General features: G+C 32.3%; 1 protein-coding gene across 1 annotated transcript; it reads left to right on the forward strand.

The window, feature by feature from the left end:
• Positions 1 to 325: 325 nt before the first annotated feature.
• Positions 326 to 15,095, forward strand: LOC140449757 (WD repeat-containing protein 36). Its single transcript, XM_072543080.1, has 5 exons — positions 326 to 1,069; positions 5,099 to 5,422; positions 9,988 to 10,435; positions 12,617 to 12,768; positions 13,936 to 15,095. The coding sequence occupies exons 1-5, from the start codon at positions 454 to 456 to the stop codon at positions 15,063 to 15,065; spliced, it is 2,670 nt and encodes an 889-aa protein (XP_072399181.1). The 5' UTR covers positions 326 to 453; the 3' UTR covers positions 15,066 to 15,095.
• The last annotated feature ends 876 nt before the right edge of the window (positions 15,096 to 15,971 follow it).

Below are 15,971 nucleotides of genomic sequence, written 5' to 3' on the forward strand. Positions count from 1 at the left end.
ACGTCTTTATCCCAGAATGCTAAAAATGCAATTTTTTTAGGCATGCCTGAAAGGTTAAAAAAGGCTTCTTCATGATTTTTGTTTTACCACCAAAAAATCTTTAAAAAGTAGAAAAAAATTAATAAAAAGATCGGAAATTACAAGACAAAGTGTTGTTACACTAAAACTTGTTTTAGTCACCCTTACATTTGCCATATACTCGACAATCTCTACTCTACTGATTATTTATAATTATTCTTCCACCGAACAACTTGTTCGGTGCCTGTAGTATGGTAGTTGTTCCCGCCTATGATCCTTCCAAATTTAAATAATATTAGCTTATAGCTAACTTCTGGGCTATCAATAAACACATGTAAAACATAACCTTAAAAAATGTTATAGACCTACATAATTTTTTAATTTTTTACTATTTGTTTATTTCTGTATAGAAAATGATCTTTAAGTTTTATTGAAATGTCTGGAAGTAAAGTATTTTTACCTAGTCGAGGTTTAGGATATGTCAGTAATCACATACCTTTACAAGTGAGATATATTAAAAGTAGACAAGAAAATCTAATAATAACATGTGTTGGAAAATCATTCCATACTTACGGAATATCCCATTTTGGTCTACTGAGTGTAAGTGGTTTGCATCACAATGATATAAACTGTATGACTGCAGACGCGTATCATGTATATACAGCTGTAGACAATGTTATATATGCATGGAGAAGAGGTACAGAACTAAAACACACATATAAAGGCCACAAGAAAAAAGTGCGTCTAATGATACCTTTCGGTGCTCATTTAATATCTGTGGATGAGTCTAATAATGTAAAAATATGGGACATTAAAGCTGAAACTGTATATTTAGAACTTTTGTTTAGTTTAGAAAGTTTTAATATTAGTGCAATTCTTCATCCCAGTACATACATCAACAAAATATTGCTAGCTAGTGATACAGGCGGGATGCAGTTATGGAATATCAATAATGCAAAAATAATATATACATTTAGTAGCTGGAAAGCTGGTGTAAGTTGTCTTGCCCAAGCACCTGCAATTGATGTCGTGGCAGTAGGTTTAGTAACTGGTAAGTTTTTGATATAGTATAACAATGATACTGAAAATAATCCTGGACAGATAAAATAATTACCCAATATTTATTCAAGTCTAGTTACTTAAGTATTTTGAGCATTTTAATTTCTAAAGACGCTGTAGGTCTCATTCAGTGTTAAGAGAATCCAAACACAATAAGGTTCTTAACACACATGTAAATCAGAAGAGGTATAGGAAATTTTTATATCAGTTGTTTAGCACTCTTACATCAGTAGCTATATTTCATAACACAATATCATATTTTCTGTACTCCACATGAACAATTTGGGGTTTCTACCAATTTTAATTCAATCAGATTTCTGAGATTCAAGTCATGGTGAAGCCTGGGTGTACATATTGTTGATACAATTTTTTATTTCCTGATAATTCATGAAATCATGGTTTCATGCTAATTTTGTTTTGAATACTTTTGTAATAGAGTTCTTTACTTACTAGATTTACTTAAATGCCTATTTAAAGGCTATCTTCATTTTGGGTTATTAATATTGCTTGTCTGCCTAACAGAGAATTTTAATTGTTCCCTATTCTGTATCATCTTCCTTTATTGATGCTGTTTATGACTTCATCCATGATTAAATGGAATAGCATAGAGCTTAGTGAATCCTCCTGTCTTATGCCATTGCCTCTATAGGTTCCTTAAGTTGTCCATCTATTCTGACTTCCATCTTATTGCTTTGATAGATGTTTTCAATTGTTTTTATAATATTCTTGGTGAAATGCTTTCTTTAAGTCAATTAAATATAGGAAGGTGGGTCTACTGTATTCTAATGCTTTCTCTGTAATCTGTTTTATGCTGAATATTGTATTTGTACACAAATTTTTTCCATTTGGAAATCTTGTTGCTCATCTGTCAAGTTGCTCAAGTTTATATGCTGATTATTAAAATTTTAGTTATAAGTAGACTTCGGCAAATATGCAAATAAAAATGTAGAAAATATGCGCATAAATATGCATGTGTTTACCCGAAAATATGCAAATATTTTACAAAATATGCATACAAATAAATAAAAAAATCGTAAAATAGTAACAATTTTATTTAAAAAAAAGTGTACATAACTAAATATTTCCTACTATTCATTAAGATTTACATTTATTTTAAGTAACTACATCATTTTTAAGTATGAATAAACTTATTTAGAATTATGGTAACAATAAATGACCAAGTGGTGTTCAAAATTTTCTAACAAAAACTTGTGGCTTCTGTCTGAGTACATATATTTATATATGGAAAAACTTCGTTCAACATCAACTGAGCATTTTTCAAACTAACCAAAACATTTGGTTCTAAATTAATTGTTTCCGAAATATTTCCAGCTAGAACACTGACTACTTCAGAAAGAATATGGTAACCTTTATTTTTTTCCATTGTAGCTTCAAATTTTTTTAAAATATCTTTTCCAATATTACCTCTAACGTTTCAACAACATGACGCAAATTCTTTTATTAATGCTGTACTTTCGAACAATGACAGTTTTGGTGATTCTAACTGAGTAATTGTTTTTTGAACAAAACTAAAATTTGATTTTATAAATGAAAGTTCTTGTTGAAGCAAGTTACTCTGGAAAGTTTGTTTAGAATCCAAAAGAGATTGGGAACTTTCATCTGTTAACGTATCAATTATGTTCTTTATTTTAACAAAATGATCTGCATAAAAATTAGCTGCTTCTAACCATGTTCCCCATCGCGTTAAAATAGGTTGTGGTGGAAGAGGAATGTTAGGTAGCATTTCTTTATAAAGTTGAATTCTTATAGGAGATTTAAGAAATACTTTTTTGACACTGGATATCATGGTATTTACAAGAGGAAACTTTTTTCGTATTTCCTCTGCAACTCTGTTTAATCCATGCGCTACACAAGTAACATGTATTAAATCTGGGAAAAATATTTTTAAATTTTGTCCTGCTTTCACCATATAAGGAGCAGCATCCGATAAAATAAGCAGTAATTTATTAGAAGGAATAGTTGTCGGAAGAAAAAATGTTGCTAATGTTTCTTGTATAAAACGCGAAATTGTTAAAGCATTTGTTTTCTCAAGTTGCTGGCATGAAATAAGATGAGATTTTGGTAAGGTATCTTCTTTAAGAACACCAATCAATAAATGAGCAATATACTTTCCTGAGGAATCAGTGGTTTCGTCTACAGATATGTAAAAATAATTATCTGCAATTTCTTCCTTAATATTAATTAACACCGACGAGTATAGCCCGTTCACATTATTTCTTCTTAGAGACCGATCACTTGGAACATTAAGTTTGCAATATTTTTTTAGAAACGAACTAAAATTTACATTTGCTAATTTTGAAAGCGGTATGTTTGCAGACACTAATGCGCGACACAAGTCTTCATTAAAAGTTTCTTGCTCATCTAATTTTTTTGAAGTAGATTGGAAACATTTAGCCATTGAAGTTTGATGTTTTCCTCCTATTTTTCCTTTTTTTGCAATGTGTGAAGCAGTTCTCACATGTTGGTCTATCTGAAATTTCTTCTCACATGCTATCTATAAATAAAAATAAAAACCTTTATTTTAACCCAACCTTTAAAATATAAAAATATACAAGGTGTTTTTGGTTAATCAAATAACTGGTTTGGAAAAAAAACACTCGCTAAGTGTTTTAAATGCAGTATTAATCCACAAATTAGTTTTTGTTACTAAACATTAGTACATCATATAACTTATTTTAAAATTCAACAAAAGTTTTTTTTTTGTTAATTCAATTACAATAAAAATAATTGTGTTTTAGAATAGCTGACTTCATAAAAAAAAGTAAAGGTGAAAAATTTTTCTAAATACACACCATTGTATTGTACCATGGACAATTTTTTCTCACTAAAGGAAGCTATTTTTCATTTAAAAACAACCTACGAGTACTAAATTTCAAGTAAATATATTTATTGGTTTTAAAGTTATTGTTGTTATTAACTAAAAGAATTTAATTTTTTTTAATTTTAACACCCTGTATCTCGAAAAGTAAATAAGTTTGACCCCTCATGAACTATATCGTTTTGTTCAATTTTTCGAGAAGTATCTACAGTCAAACGTTGTAAGTGTCATTTGGAAACACCCTGTATGTATGAAATATTAGATATTTAATAGAAAATATTAGATACTTACAATTTTGCCACAGACTGAACAGTAGATTTTTCCCATATCCATAGACAGCTCTTTATAAGGTTTAATCCAAGTTGAAGCACTGGTTGTTTTAGGCATTATAAAATCACAATCTTCCTTTTTGTTACGCACAACGAGTGTTTACGCTTTGAATATCAAAACAAAAATGATTTACAAATCTGAGCATCAAATTAGAAATGTTTAGGTACCTAATTCAATAAACTGGGAGATTTTTGGAAAATCCCTAAATTAGGAACAAAACTATTAGCCGTTTACCTGCTGTTAAGATACAATAAATTGTAGATAGATTTGGGGATTAGATCATAAAATGCAAATGAGCGAACCCTTAGCGATTATCCAATAACTGAATGCCTCAGTGGCCGAGACTTTCTAAGAATGTTTAGGGCTACTTAAATTGATCTTTGAAATTGTAAATGTTTTGTACCTGTAGAGATTACGTACTTAGATCATTTCTTGATTAAAATGACTACAAAATTTTATACAAGAATTGAAATAAATTGGTATGTTTAAAAATTTTCAAATACAGTATAAAAATCTGAACTTTTATGCACTTTATGCAAACTTTTATACAAATATGCCAAAATATGAAATATTTGCATAAAATATGCACAATATGCAAAATATGCAATATGCATATTTGCTGAAGTCTAGTTATAAGTTTCAGGTTAGTATTAAGCAAATTAATACTTCTGTAGTTTTCCAGTTGCTTCTTATCAACCTTTTCAATAATAGGATTAGCTCGCTTGTTCTTCATTTTTTCTAGTATTTTATTGTCTTATAATCTTGTCAATTAATGTTGTCAGTTGAACCACCATTGCCAAGTAGTTTGTCATCTATAATTCGGACTGAAAGTTTAAATTGTTTTAATTTTAGGTAGAATAATTCTTCATAATTTGAAATATGATGAAAATATTATGGAATTCACACAAGACTGGGGCACAGTTACTTCAATATCATTCAGGACAGATGGCAACCCTATCATGGCCACTGGAAGTACATGTGGACATATTGTATTTTGGGATTTAGAAGAAAGAAAAGTGTCTACTCAGCTACTAGCTGCTCATGATGGAGCTGTCACTGGAATGGTGTGTCTTTCCAATGAACCATTAGTTATTACTTCCTCTCCAGATAATACACTGAAGCTGTGGATTTTTGATATGACTGATGGTGGAGCAAGATTACTCAGAATTAGAGAAGGTAATTCCTGTAATTTATAATATAGTCAAATACTTAAAATAGGTTGAATTAAGCTATTTTCTTGTAGCATTTTAAATTAATTACTATTTAAATGGGAATAAGCCACAATTAAAGGTTAAAATACGTTTATTGACGTTTCAATTTCCACTTCGGAAATCGTTCTTAAAATACAAACTCAAAATTTTGTATTTTGAGAACGATTTCCGAAGTGGAAATTGAAACGTCAATAAACGTATTTTAACCTTTAATTGTGGCTTATTCCCATTTAAATAGTAATTAGGTTGAATTAGTATAGTACCCTCTAGATGATTTGTTGCCATAAAATTTGGCTCAGTATTACTGCTATTATTTTAAGTATTATGCTTATTACATTTTATACATATATTACATATTATGCATAATTAGCTATGGTTTGAGTTGTTTTACCTTGGGTGGGTGCAAAAAGTTATTTAAATAATTAGTTTATAAAAGTTGTTTCTGGTAATATTTTAATATTTAGCACCATCTTGTTGATATTATAAACTTTATAAACGCTCAGGAGATATTTCCTCTGTTACCATTTCACCAAACTTAGTCTTGAATTATTTTACACCAGAAGTATCAGCAGACATTTTTTTCCACTTACATATGTGAAATGAATTCCGTGTCTCCTTATTCGCTCCGTGCGTGACTGACGCGACACCTACCGCCTTCATCTGACAGTTTTGGACCTACCAATTTTCAGGTTAAACATATGACATATGTTTGACATTGTTAAATACATGCGAAATTGACAATTATTAATAATTAACTTTTTAATTATATTTTTTTAGTTTATGTACAAAATAAATGTAGTATTAAAAACTGGGTTTCTCAAAATTCATCATAATATATCTTTTCAACCACAAACGGAAAAGAAAGGGAAAAATCTATAGTTTATTTTTATGAACGAGAGAGTAATTAGCATAATTTTAACTGGTAGCTCCGACCACTCCATGGGCGTGCTCAAGATTAATTGAAAAATTACTTTGAATAATTGTAAAAAATAAATGAATTATTTCAGTGTTATAAAGTGTTATGTGTATGTAAACAAAAGTGACCTCTTTTATCACACACTATATTAGAACTGACTGGCCTACATTAAAAAGGGTTTTAAAAAATTCACATTTTTTTTAATTTTTAAAAATTACAAAAGAGAAAAAGAGTTTTTAAAACCGTCTAAGGTATGTTAAATAGATGAATAAAAATATTAATATAAAACTTACAGCTACTTGTTACAAATCCAAATCAGATTCAGAAGATGAACTTTCAGAACCAAGATTTATAATAACTGGCTCGATCATTTTATCAGTAATATTGTCCAGCTTCCACATTTTTTTCTCTTCTTTAATAGTGTGATTTACTGCCTTTTCCCAGTTTTCAGGTTTTACATTATTTACGGCCTCCAAAAACAACTGTGTAACATCATGAATTTTAAAAGTGGTATTTTTTCTTGAAACTTCACTCTTTATCTGTGCCCATACCAGTTCAATCGGGTTTAATTCACAATGATATGGTGGGGATCTAAGTACTGTCATTCCACGATTTTTGGCAATTTCATCAATTTCGTATTTTTTAAATTTTTCTTTATGAAGGGCACACAACGAATAAAGTTCCTTTCTTATAGATCCGGGATGGTACGTAATATTTTTTGAACTCAGCCAATTCTGCAAGTCTTTTTTTAACCACTTGGTTGTGGGCAGTCCTTCTATAAGTCTGGAGTGATAACTTGCATTATCCATTACTATTACACAGTTCTTAGGAAGAAGATCTATCATTTGTTCGAACCATTCTTGAAAGACATCAGCGTTCATGTCTTCATGGTAGTCACCGGTACGAGTTGATTCAAAAGTTAATAAACCACCTTCAACAAAACCGTCTGAACTGCCAATGTGTACTATTATCAGCCTGCGTCCCTTTCCTGATGGTGGGTTTAAACCAGTAGATAAGTTATTTACAAAAGCGTGCCTTTGACTTGTAACAGTTTCATCCTGCCAAAATTTATTTGGTGTATGACCCTCGTTGATCCATGTTTCATCAAGATAAAATATTTTTCTTTTTTGGTTTCTCATTTCCTTTATGGTTCTTAGAAAATGTCTTCTCCATATGACAATAACGCTTCTTTCTAATAAAATAGACTTTCTGGGATTCTTTTTCCAGCGGAAGCCTATTTCTTTTAAAAGTTTCCATAACATACTTCGACTCATTTCTGGGTAATCCTTATCATCTCGAACTGAGACAAGAACTTTATCCAATGTTGGAAATTCTTGTCTAAAGAAGAATTCATGCACTTTCCGTCGAAGTCCTTCTTTAAAATGATATTCTATTTGAAATTTTGGTTTCCCTGGAGCATTACGTGGCATTTGAAAACTACCACATTTCTCTTCTTTAATAACTCTGTAAATCGTAGATTTCCCAACACCAAGTGTACTGCTAACTAACTCAACGGTCTCATCAACACTTTCACATAAACGTTTGTCTCTAAATGATTTAAAACAATTAAATATTAATGTTTTTTCATTAACTGTTAGAGGACCAATTTTTCGGCGTTTACACGGCACTTCCAAATTTTCCATAACACTAGTATACACAATAAACTGCACCTTGCAACTGAAGTACCTACTTTTAGTGAACTGTTAAGAATTTTGAATACGCCACTTGGACCTTCCTATATACAAAATGGAAAAACCCACTATCACATTTTCTGTGGAATAAGTTTAGAAGGTAATTATCTAGTCAATTACTGTCGTAGATTCCTGGAATTAAAGAATTAAATGTTTGATTGTTGAAACCCTTACTTCGTGGAATGCACTCATTTCAGATAAAATAAAACATTTTATTTTATCTAAAGAATTAAACTTTATTTTGCAAATAGGCAAAGAATTAAACTTTATTTTGCAAATAGATAAAATAAAACGTTTTATTTTATCTAAAGAATTAAACTTTATTTTGCAAATAGGTAGGTACTTATTAAACTTTTATTGGTTATATATAACCAATAAAATAAACATCTTACATTTCTTGCAAATTCATTAGTACCTGTTAACCTCCATCACTCCGACACTGGCAACCTTATTTAGGGATTAGTAACCCTCACAACTATTGTATTCTATTCTGCTCCAACCTTTATACCTGGTGGTCATACTCAATTTAAAATTGTTTTCCTATAGGTATACTTCTGTAAACTTGTTGACAAATATCTGTTTTTCATTGAGTCACCCGTATCAACAGTTTAGGGATTTGCATACATAATTTATTGTTTTATTACTCTCTCATACATAAAAATACACTATAGTACTGACAAATCAAGTTTTTCACGTGAAAGGGCATATATTTAAAAACAGTAATAGTAAAAGTTATAATATAAAAGCTAAAGTCATCAGGCACTCTGCAGTTAGCTTGAAGCCTTATAAAATATCATTTAAGGTAAATTATTTAAATTTTTCCTATTTCAATTGCATAAAAATGAAGTTATGTGATATTTACTTTTTCATATTAATAGCACGGATCCATATTTTTCTTTTCTCTAATTTATATGTAATCTTTGGGAACCTATAAAAACTACACTTACTATTTTTGCTATTATTAGCACAATTAAATACGCAATATGTATTTGCACACATTTTTGATAAAATTTATGCCTAAAAAGGTAGGGCCAATTTTGTCATATTTCGCCGCTATGCACGCTGGCATCGTTTCAAAGTACCCCTACCATGGTCACGCACGGAGCGAATAGCCAAAGTTTTTCTTTCAAAATCGAGCCGCCAATCAATGTACCTTTTCAACTTTCCTGAAGAAACCAGATCTACAAAGCTTCATCGATGAATTCACAAAAAGCTTCATTGACGAATTCACAAAAAGTTTCATTGACAGGCATTTTTGTACTTTTCTTTGTTTTCTTTCTGTGTGTTCTCTATTCTACTTTACTATGATTTTCATAATTGGGCATGCTTGTAACATCAAATTATTACAAATTTCATTAACTTTTAGGTCATTCATCTGCACCATCTCTCATCAGATTCCATGGTGCTAATGGTCACAACATTTTAAGCTGTGCTGGAGATTCAACCCTGAGAATATTCAATACCCAAACTGAGCACAATTATGTTCTAAGGCAGAATCTCGTCTTTGTCAAATGAAAGATCAAACAACACACCAATTGGATAATGCCATTTTAAAGGTTGTCCATTGTATGCAAGCTACATTTCTTGCTCTGACTTCTCACAATCTACATATTTGAGAAAGTGTCGTTTTATTTTGTCCGTTACTAAAGGAAAATAACTGAGTCTGGGAACCATCAAATAAAATGGGTCTGGTTCTCGAACATCTGCTTATTCTTCTCTGTCTAAACGAAAACAAATCGGCAATTTGCCTTCCCAAATTTCACGATGAATTTCTCTATCATTCGCCATTATTTTTTTTTATTTTTGTACTTTTTGTACTTTTCTTTGTTTTCTTTCTCTGTGTTCTCTATTCTACTTTATTATGATTTTCATAATTGGGCATGCTTGTAACATCAAATTATTACAAATTCCATTAACTTTTAGGTCATTCATCTGCACCATCTCTCATCAGATTCCATGGTGCTAATGGTCACAACATTTTAAGCTGTGCCGGAGATTCAACCCTGAGAATATTCAATACCCAAACTGAGCAGTTCAACAAAAGTCTAGGAAAGGCTTCTTACAATAGAAAGATCAGCAAGAAACGAGGAAGAGCTGTAGAAGATCCCCTAAAAATGCCTCCGATAATTCAGTTCACTTCTGAGACTACAAGAGAAAAAGAATGGGATAATATTGCAGCTATACATTCGAATATTGCCTTGGTGACCACTTGGTCCTATGATAAAATTAGAATGGGCCAACTGAAACTACTACCAGAACGGTTTCAGAAAAAGAATAAAGATGTTAACCTGGAAGTGGCAGCAAGTTCCTTGTGTTTGTCGCATTGTGGGAATTTCGTTATTGTTGGTTACAGCACAGGACATGTAGATAGGTAAGTGTTTATAGCTTTTTGTAGTCTTTTAAATTTCTAATGGGAGTGAGACAGTGTGTAATGCGTATAAAAGTAGTTCTAACGAGACTCATATAGCATACCTAACAATTGTTTTATACAGAGGATTCACAATACAATTATAAACTGTGGGCACACCGAATTTAGACAAGGATTACTCTGGGAGGTAACACCATAACCGGGTTTTTATTGTTTATGTACGGCCAACCAAGATGTTGTTATACGAAAGAGGTTAAAATTATATACAAGGTGCTTTTTAAGAACGTTTAATATGATAAAAGATTAGACAAAATATAACAATCGTCATTTTGACATGTTTCAATAATCTACTTCTAAATTTCTTCCAGCATTAATCTGATCCTAATCCTACAAAAAAGGTTCAGGTCACAAAAAAGGTATTTTTACATCTTATGGCTAAGTTCCCATTGCATTCCACTTCAGTATATCCCTGAATCCATAGTAGGCATGTGTAGTTTATTTCATTTCCTTAAGCAATCCCAAGCTCATCACATGTGATTTCAGTCTTTTGATATCCTCTTTACTATCGAACATTATGACAACCTCCTGTGTTAGATATTTTAGTATAAATTGAACTGTGCGCATCTTCTAATAGTTTCTTCTTGAAAGATGATTGCCATTTTACCCAGACTTTCTGAATGTTCGATTATATACCCATACACTCCTTCCCCAGTTCTTTCTGCTGTATGCAAATGCAGTGTTTTTCCATCCGTTTTTGCAACTTAGCTTTGTAGTAAAAGGGCGAAAGCAGACCCACAAAATTACAGAGGACTCTGCTTATTAAGCACAGATTCAGAGTTATTGACAAAAATTTTGAAAGAAGAAGTGACACAGAGTGGCATCCATGAAGAACGCCAAGGATTCCAAAATAATAGATCCATCATAGATGCAATAGTCATTATCAAATAGTTGGAAACGCTATTGAATATAATAAAGTTGCCTTTATGTGCTTCATTGACCTTAGCGAGCCTTTGATTGGGTAAGGCTTGGCGATGCTCCGAAACCATTAAAGGAAAGAAACTTAAACCAAAAATTATTCGACAATTGAACATCAGGAACAGCACTTTCCTAAGAGCAAACAACAAGATACCAGTCTCAACAGGAATTAGGAAAGGGTATAGTCTCAGTCCAGTCCTCTTTAAAGCCCTTATGGATTACATAATCAAAGAAGTGAAAGCCACGGGAAGAGGTTATAGAATGAGCAATACAGAATTTAAAATAATTTGCTATGTTGATGATGCAGTGATAATAACTGATCTGTGATCTGATGCTAATATGCAGAAAATATGATTACCCTCTCCAGAAAACGCAGTCTATGACAATATCAAGAGAACCCTGAAGGTGTAAGTTAGCAGTGTATATTGAAAGTGTGGAGCAAGTGATGTCATGAGCAGGGATGGAGAATGAAGAAACAAATATATGAGCATCGAAAGCAAAACACGTATTTACAAAACTGATGTAAGACCTACTATGACTTATGCCACAGAAACACAATAAGCATCTACTCAGAACGATAGAAATGCGGACCCTAAGATCAATTACTGACATCTGTGTAACATTTAGGACGTTGTAAAATGGTTTAGAGTCAGAAAAAGAGCATGGAGAGACCACGTTGATAAAATGAGTGATATTAGACTTGCAAAGATTGCAAAAGAAGAGAAATCAAACACCAGCAGACCACTCAGAAGACTCCCCAAATTCTGGTATGAAATGTGGATATCGAAATCCAAACTTAGGCTACAACTTAAAAAAAAAAACAAGACATTGTCTTAAGAAGAAGAAGTATAACTTTTTAGTAACTTCTTTCCCAGAGTTAGACTTCTTTGTAAGACAGAATTGCATAAAACTAGCAACATACTTACTCACAGAAAAACTTCCAAATAAAGTCTAAGTTGTCATATGGTCCCGTTTAAAATAATTTTACCAAATTGCACCCATCCGCCATTTTTTATAATTACTTTACTAAAATTTGCCATGCTACAGGTTAATTCCCTAATTTATAATTTTTTTTTTTGAAAACCATTTTCGGATTGGAAATCGAAACGTCAAAACACAATAAAAAATGTAATTTTTTAATCAATTTGTGCTTTAATTGCATGTTAATACAATATTTAATAAAAACTCACGTTTAAATTTTCTTTTCAGATTTAATATGCAGTCAGGAATTTGGAGGGATTCATATGGAAATCCTAAAGCTCATAAATACCCAGTCCGTGGAATTTCAAGTGATACACTAAATCAATTTGTTGTGACAGGAGGGGGAAACGAAGTCAAGTTTTGGAGGTTTAAAAATAAAGGTATGAATCGAACTAGTTTATAGAGATAACAAAATGAAAAGTTGCAACAAAACAAAAAGGTCAAATAGCGAAACAAGCCGTTGGACTTCGTAAGTCCTAGGTTTTCACTAAGCGTGACCGGAAGTTGAACCGAAAGTCGATATTTGAACTCTTCGTGCTACTTTGCGTCGATTAATATACCATTTTACTAATTTTGAGTCATTTTTGCCAATCTTCATCATGACATCAAAACCGGAACTAAATACAAAGAATAGAAGGATCGCATATAGAAGCATCATATAGAGGCTCACAATCCCGTCAAATGCCAAGTTCCACAGCGTGGGTCCTAGGACCGACTCCTGCGGCACTCCAGCCGTCACATCAACCACTACTCCTTTTTCTGCCACAGTTTTCCTCTCTGACAGATAGTCGGAGACCAAATTCATTAAGTACCTCGGACACCTCTCTCGTAGTCATGTCAATGTCAGCGCTATTACTGCTTCTAAAATATGAAAGAGTGGGGCAACAAATGCAACTTTAGATATTTTCATATGTAGATGCCGCGTAGTCGTAGAATAGCATTCAATTTTTGCGTTTTATAAAATTTTTTAAAGAAAATAACATATTATTTTACTTTAATAACTGAATCTTTTTAGAAAAAATATTGTGATTCAAATTTTTAATTTAAATATGTACAAATTACAAATAATATAATTAAAACTCTCTTTTGTCCATTTCCATATTTTCCTTTTTAATGGTAACATTTTCAACTTCCTAATTTCCTCCTTAAATTCTTTTTGTTCTAATTTAAACTATTTGTCGCCAATTTTAAAATCTTTTATTTCCTACGGTTCTTTCATTGTGAAAGTTATTAAGTGAGGCCCTGCTCATTTTTTTTTCTATCTATCAATATGGCAAAAAATCCGCTTCAACCCCACGGAGTTTTATTTGTCCTGTTTGTAAAATTTGAATAGAGTAGAGTAAATTTTTATTTGTATCATCTTTGTTTGTATCATCATAATATCATCTTTGTTTGCGCCTCTCATAGATAAAATATATTTTACCGAATAATAAGTCGATTTATAGCTATTTTTAATACGTTCCATATTTGTTTAAGTATAACATGTGACCCTTTTTGTATTTTGCATTGTATCGTAGGAGGAATATAACTACCTTTTCTTTTTTTAGATTCTCCTCCATTGGCAGCTATTCCCCTAGAAGAAACAATCAGTTTCTTTAGATCTCATCGGGAAAGCTCCATGTTGGCGATAGCTATGGAGGATTACTCGCTGAATATAATGGACATTGACACGAAACGTGTGGTGCGGAAATTCACTGGTCATACAGCACAATTAACCGACGCCACTTTTAGTCCAGACTCACGATGGCTCATCACTGCCTCCATGGATTGTTCTGTACGAACATGGGATATACCATCCGGTCAACTGGTGGATGAATTTGCTACCGATGCTGCATGTATTTCTTTAGATATGTCTCCAACTGGGGAGTGCTTGATTACAGCCCACGTGGATTATATAGGCATATTTCTTTGGACTAACAAGACCCTTTACACAAGAATTACATTAAAAAGTATCACACCTAGCGATAATCCTCCATTAATATTGCTTCCGGAATGCGGACGGGATTATAATGAAGAAGGCGTGGAAGAAATTGAAGAAGATTTAGTTGAATTTATTTCCCCCGAGCAAATAAGCAAGGAATTAATTACGTTATCTGGCCTTTCCACATCTAGATGGCAAAATCTTCTCAACCTTGATGTAATCAAGCAAAGAAACAAACCTAAAGAACCTCCTAAAGCACCCAAAGCAGCACCATTCTTTCTTCCGACGGTAGCGTCTTTGACTGGTATTCAGTTTGATGTTAGACCAGAAACGGAAGAACAGACGAAATTTACAACACCACTTAATTTTGTCAATCTAACAGACTTTGGAAAATTATTAGAAACATCGAGAACAACTGACAACTTTAATGCAGTTATAGAAAAGCTTAAAAACTATGGCCCTTCGATGATAGATTTTGAAATAAAATCTCTTTCGCCTGACAATGGCGGTACCTTGGATGTGATGGTACAGTTTTTGAAGTGTGTGGAGTATATGCTTAAATCTAATAAAGATTTCGAACTAGCCGTAGCTTATTTGAGCGTATTTTTGAAGAGTCATGCACTTGTTATTGCTCAGACTAAGTTGCTAAGAGAGTATCTACCAAATGTAATAAGCTGTCATCAAGCAACGTGGGAAAGGCTTCAAGATAAATTGTTATATTGTACGTGCGTGGTGCAAAACTTAAAGACTATGTAATTGTTTATATAAATAAATATATTTTACATTTTTGTTTTTTTTTTTACCGAAAATTGCTTTTTTACAGTGTAAACCTCGCGTAAAATTTACACAAAGTAATGTTAGGGGTGAGAGGGCGGGACCAGACGTGAGAACACGTCTGGTCCCGAACCACGAAGGTGGAGGCATAGTTTAGAGGAGGTCAGGCCCAAGGGTTCAATTCAGGTTGTAGTGGCATTGGAGAGAGAGAGAGAGAGATAGAGAATGCCATGCTCTCTTTAAGCGTTGGCCACCAATGTCATGAGACTAAATGACTTATGAATGTAAAATTCTGTGATCATAGATCACTTCAGTTTCATCATGCTGATTGGCAACACCAGGAAAAAGGACAGGCCGCTCGAGGTCTCAGGTGGAACTTATAGGTTAAATAATTAGAATATCATATATCATTATTATAAAATCAATCAATAAAGTACTATAACAATCATTATTAAATATTATTACATGGCGCACTCTTGTGGTCAATGAAACCAGCTTCTTCCAAACTAAAACGACAACAAGAAGTTGTTAGAATTAGACCAATATGAAGTTTAGAATCACTCAACCATTATCATTTGAAAACTTTCTGCGATTCAAATAGATATTTGAAACTTACCTCTTGGTCAGTGGCAATGCAGAATAGACAGTAAAAATTGCACTGCTGTTAAATTTTTTGGGAGATGAAGGACTTGATGTAATGACTAGATCTTAAATTTAAAGGATGCGCAGAGAAAATCATATGATACAGTGTTAGGTAAATTAGAAAAGTACTTCACCCCTGAAAATAATGCGATTTAGTAAAGATTTCTACAATAGAAGGCAAGGGGAGTTATTTGATACTTACCTAACTGACTTACTGAACTCAATGATCTTGGGTAAACTAGTTTT

The sequence above is a fragment of the Diabrotica undecimpunctata genome, chromosome 9, assembly GCF_040954645.1.
Source record: "Diabrotica undecimpunctata isolate CICGRU chromosome 9, icDiaUnde3, whole genome shotgun sequence".
NCBI lineage: Eukaryota > Metazoa > Arthropoda > Insecta > Coleoptera > Chrysomelidae > Diabrotica > Diabrotica undecimpunctata.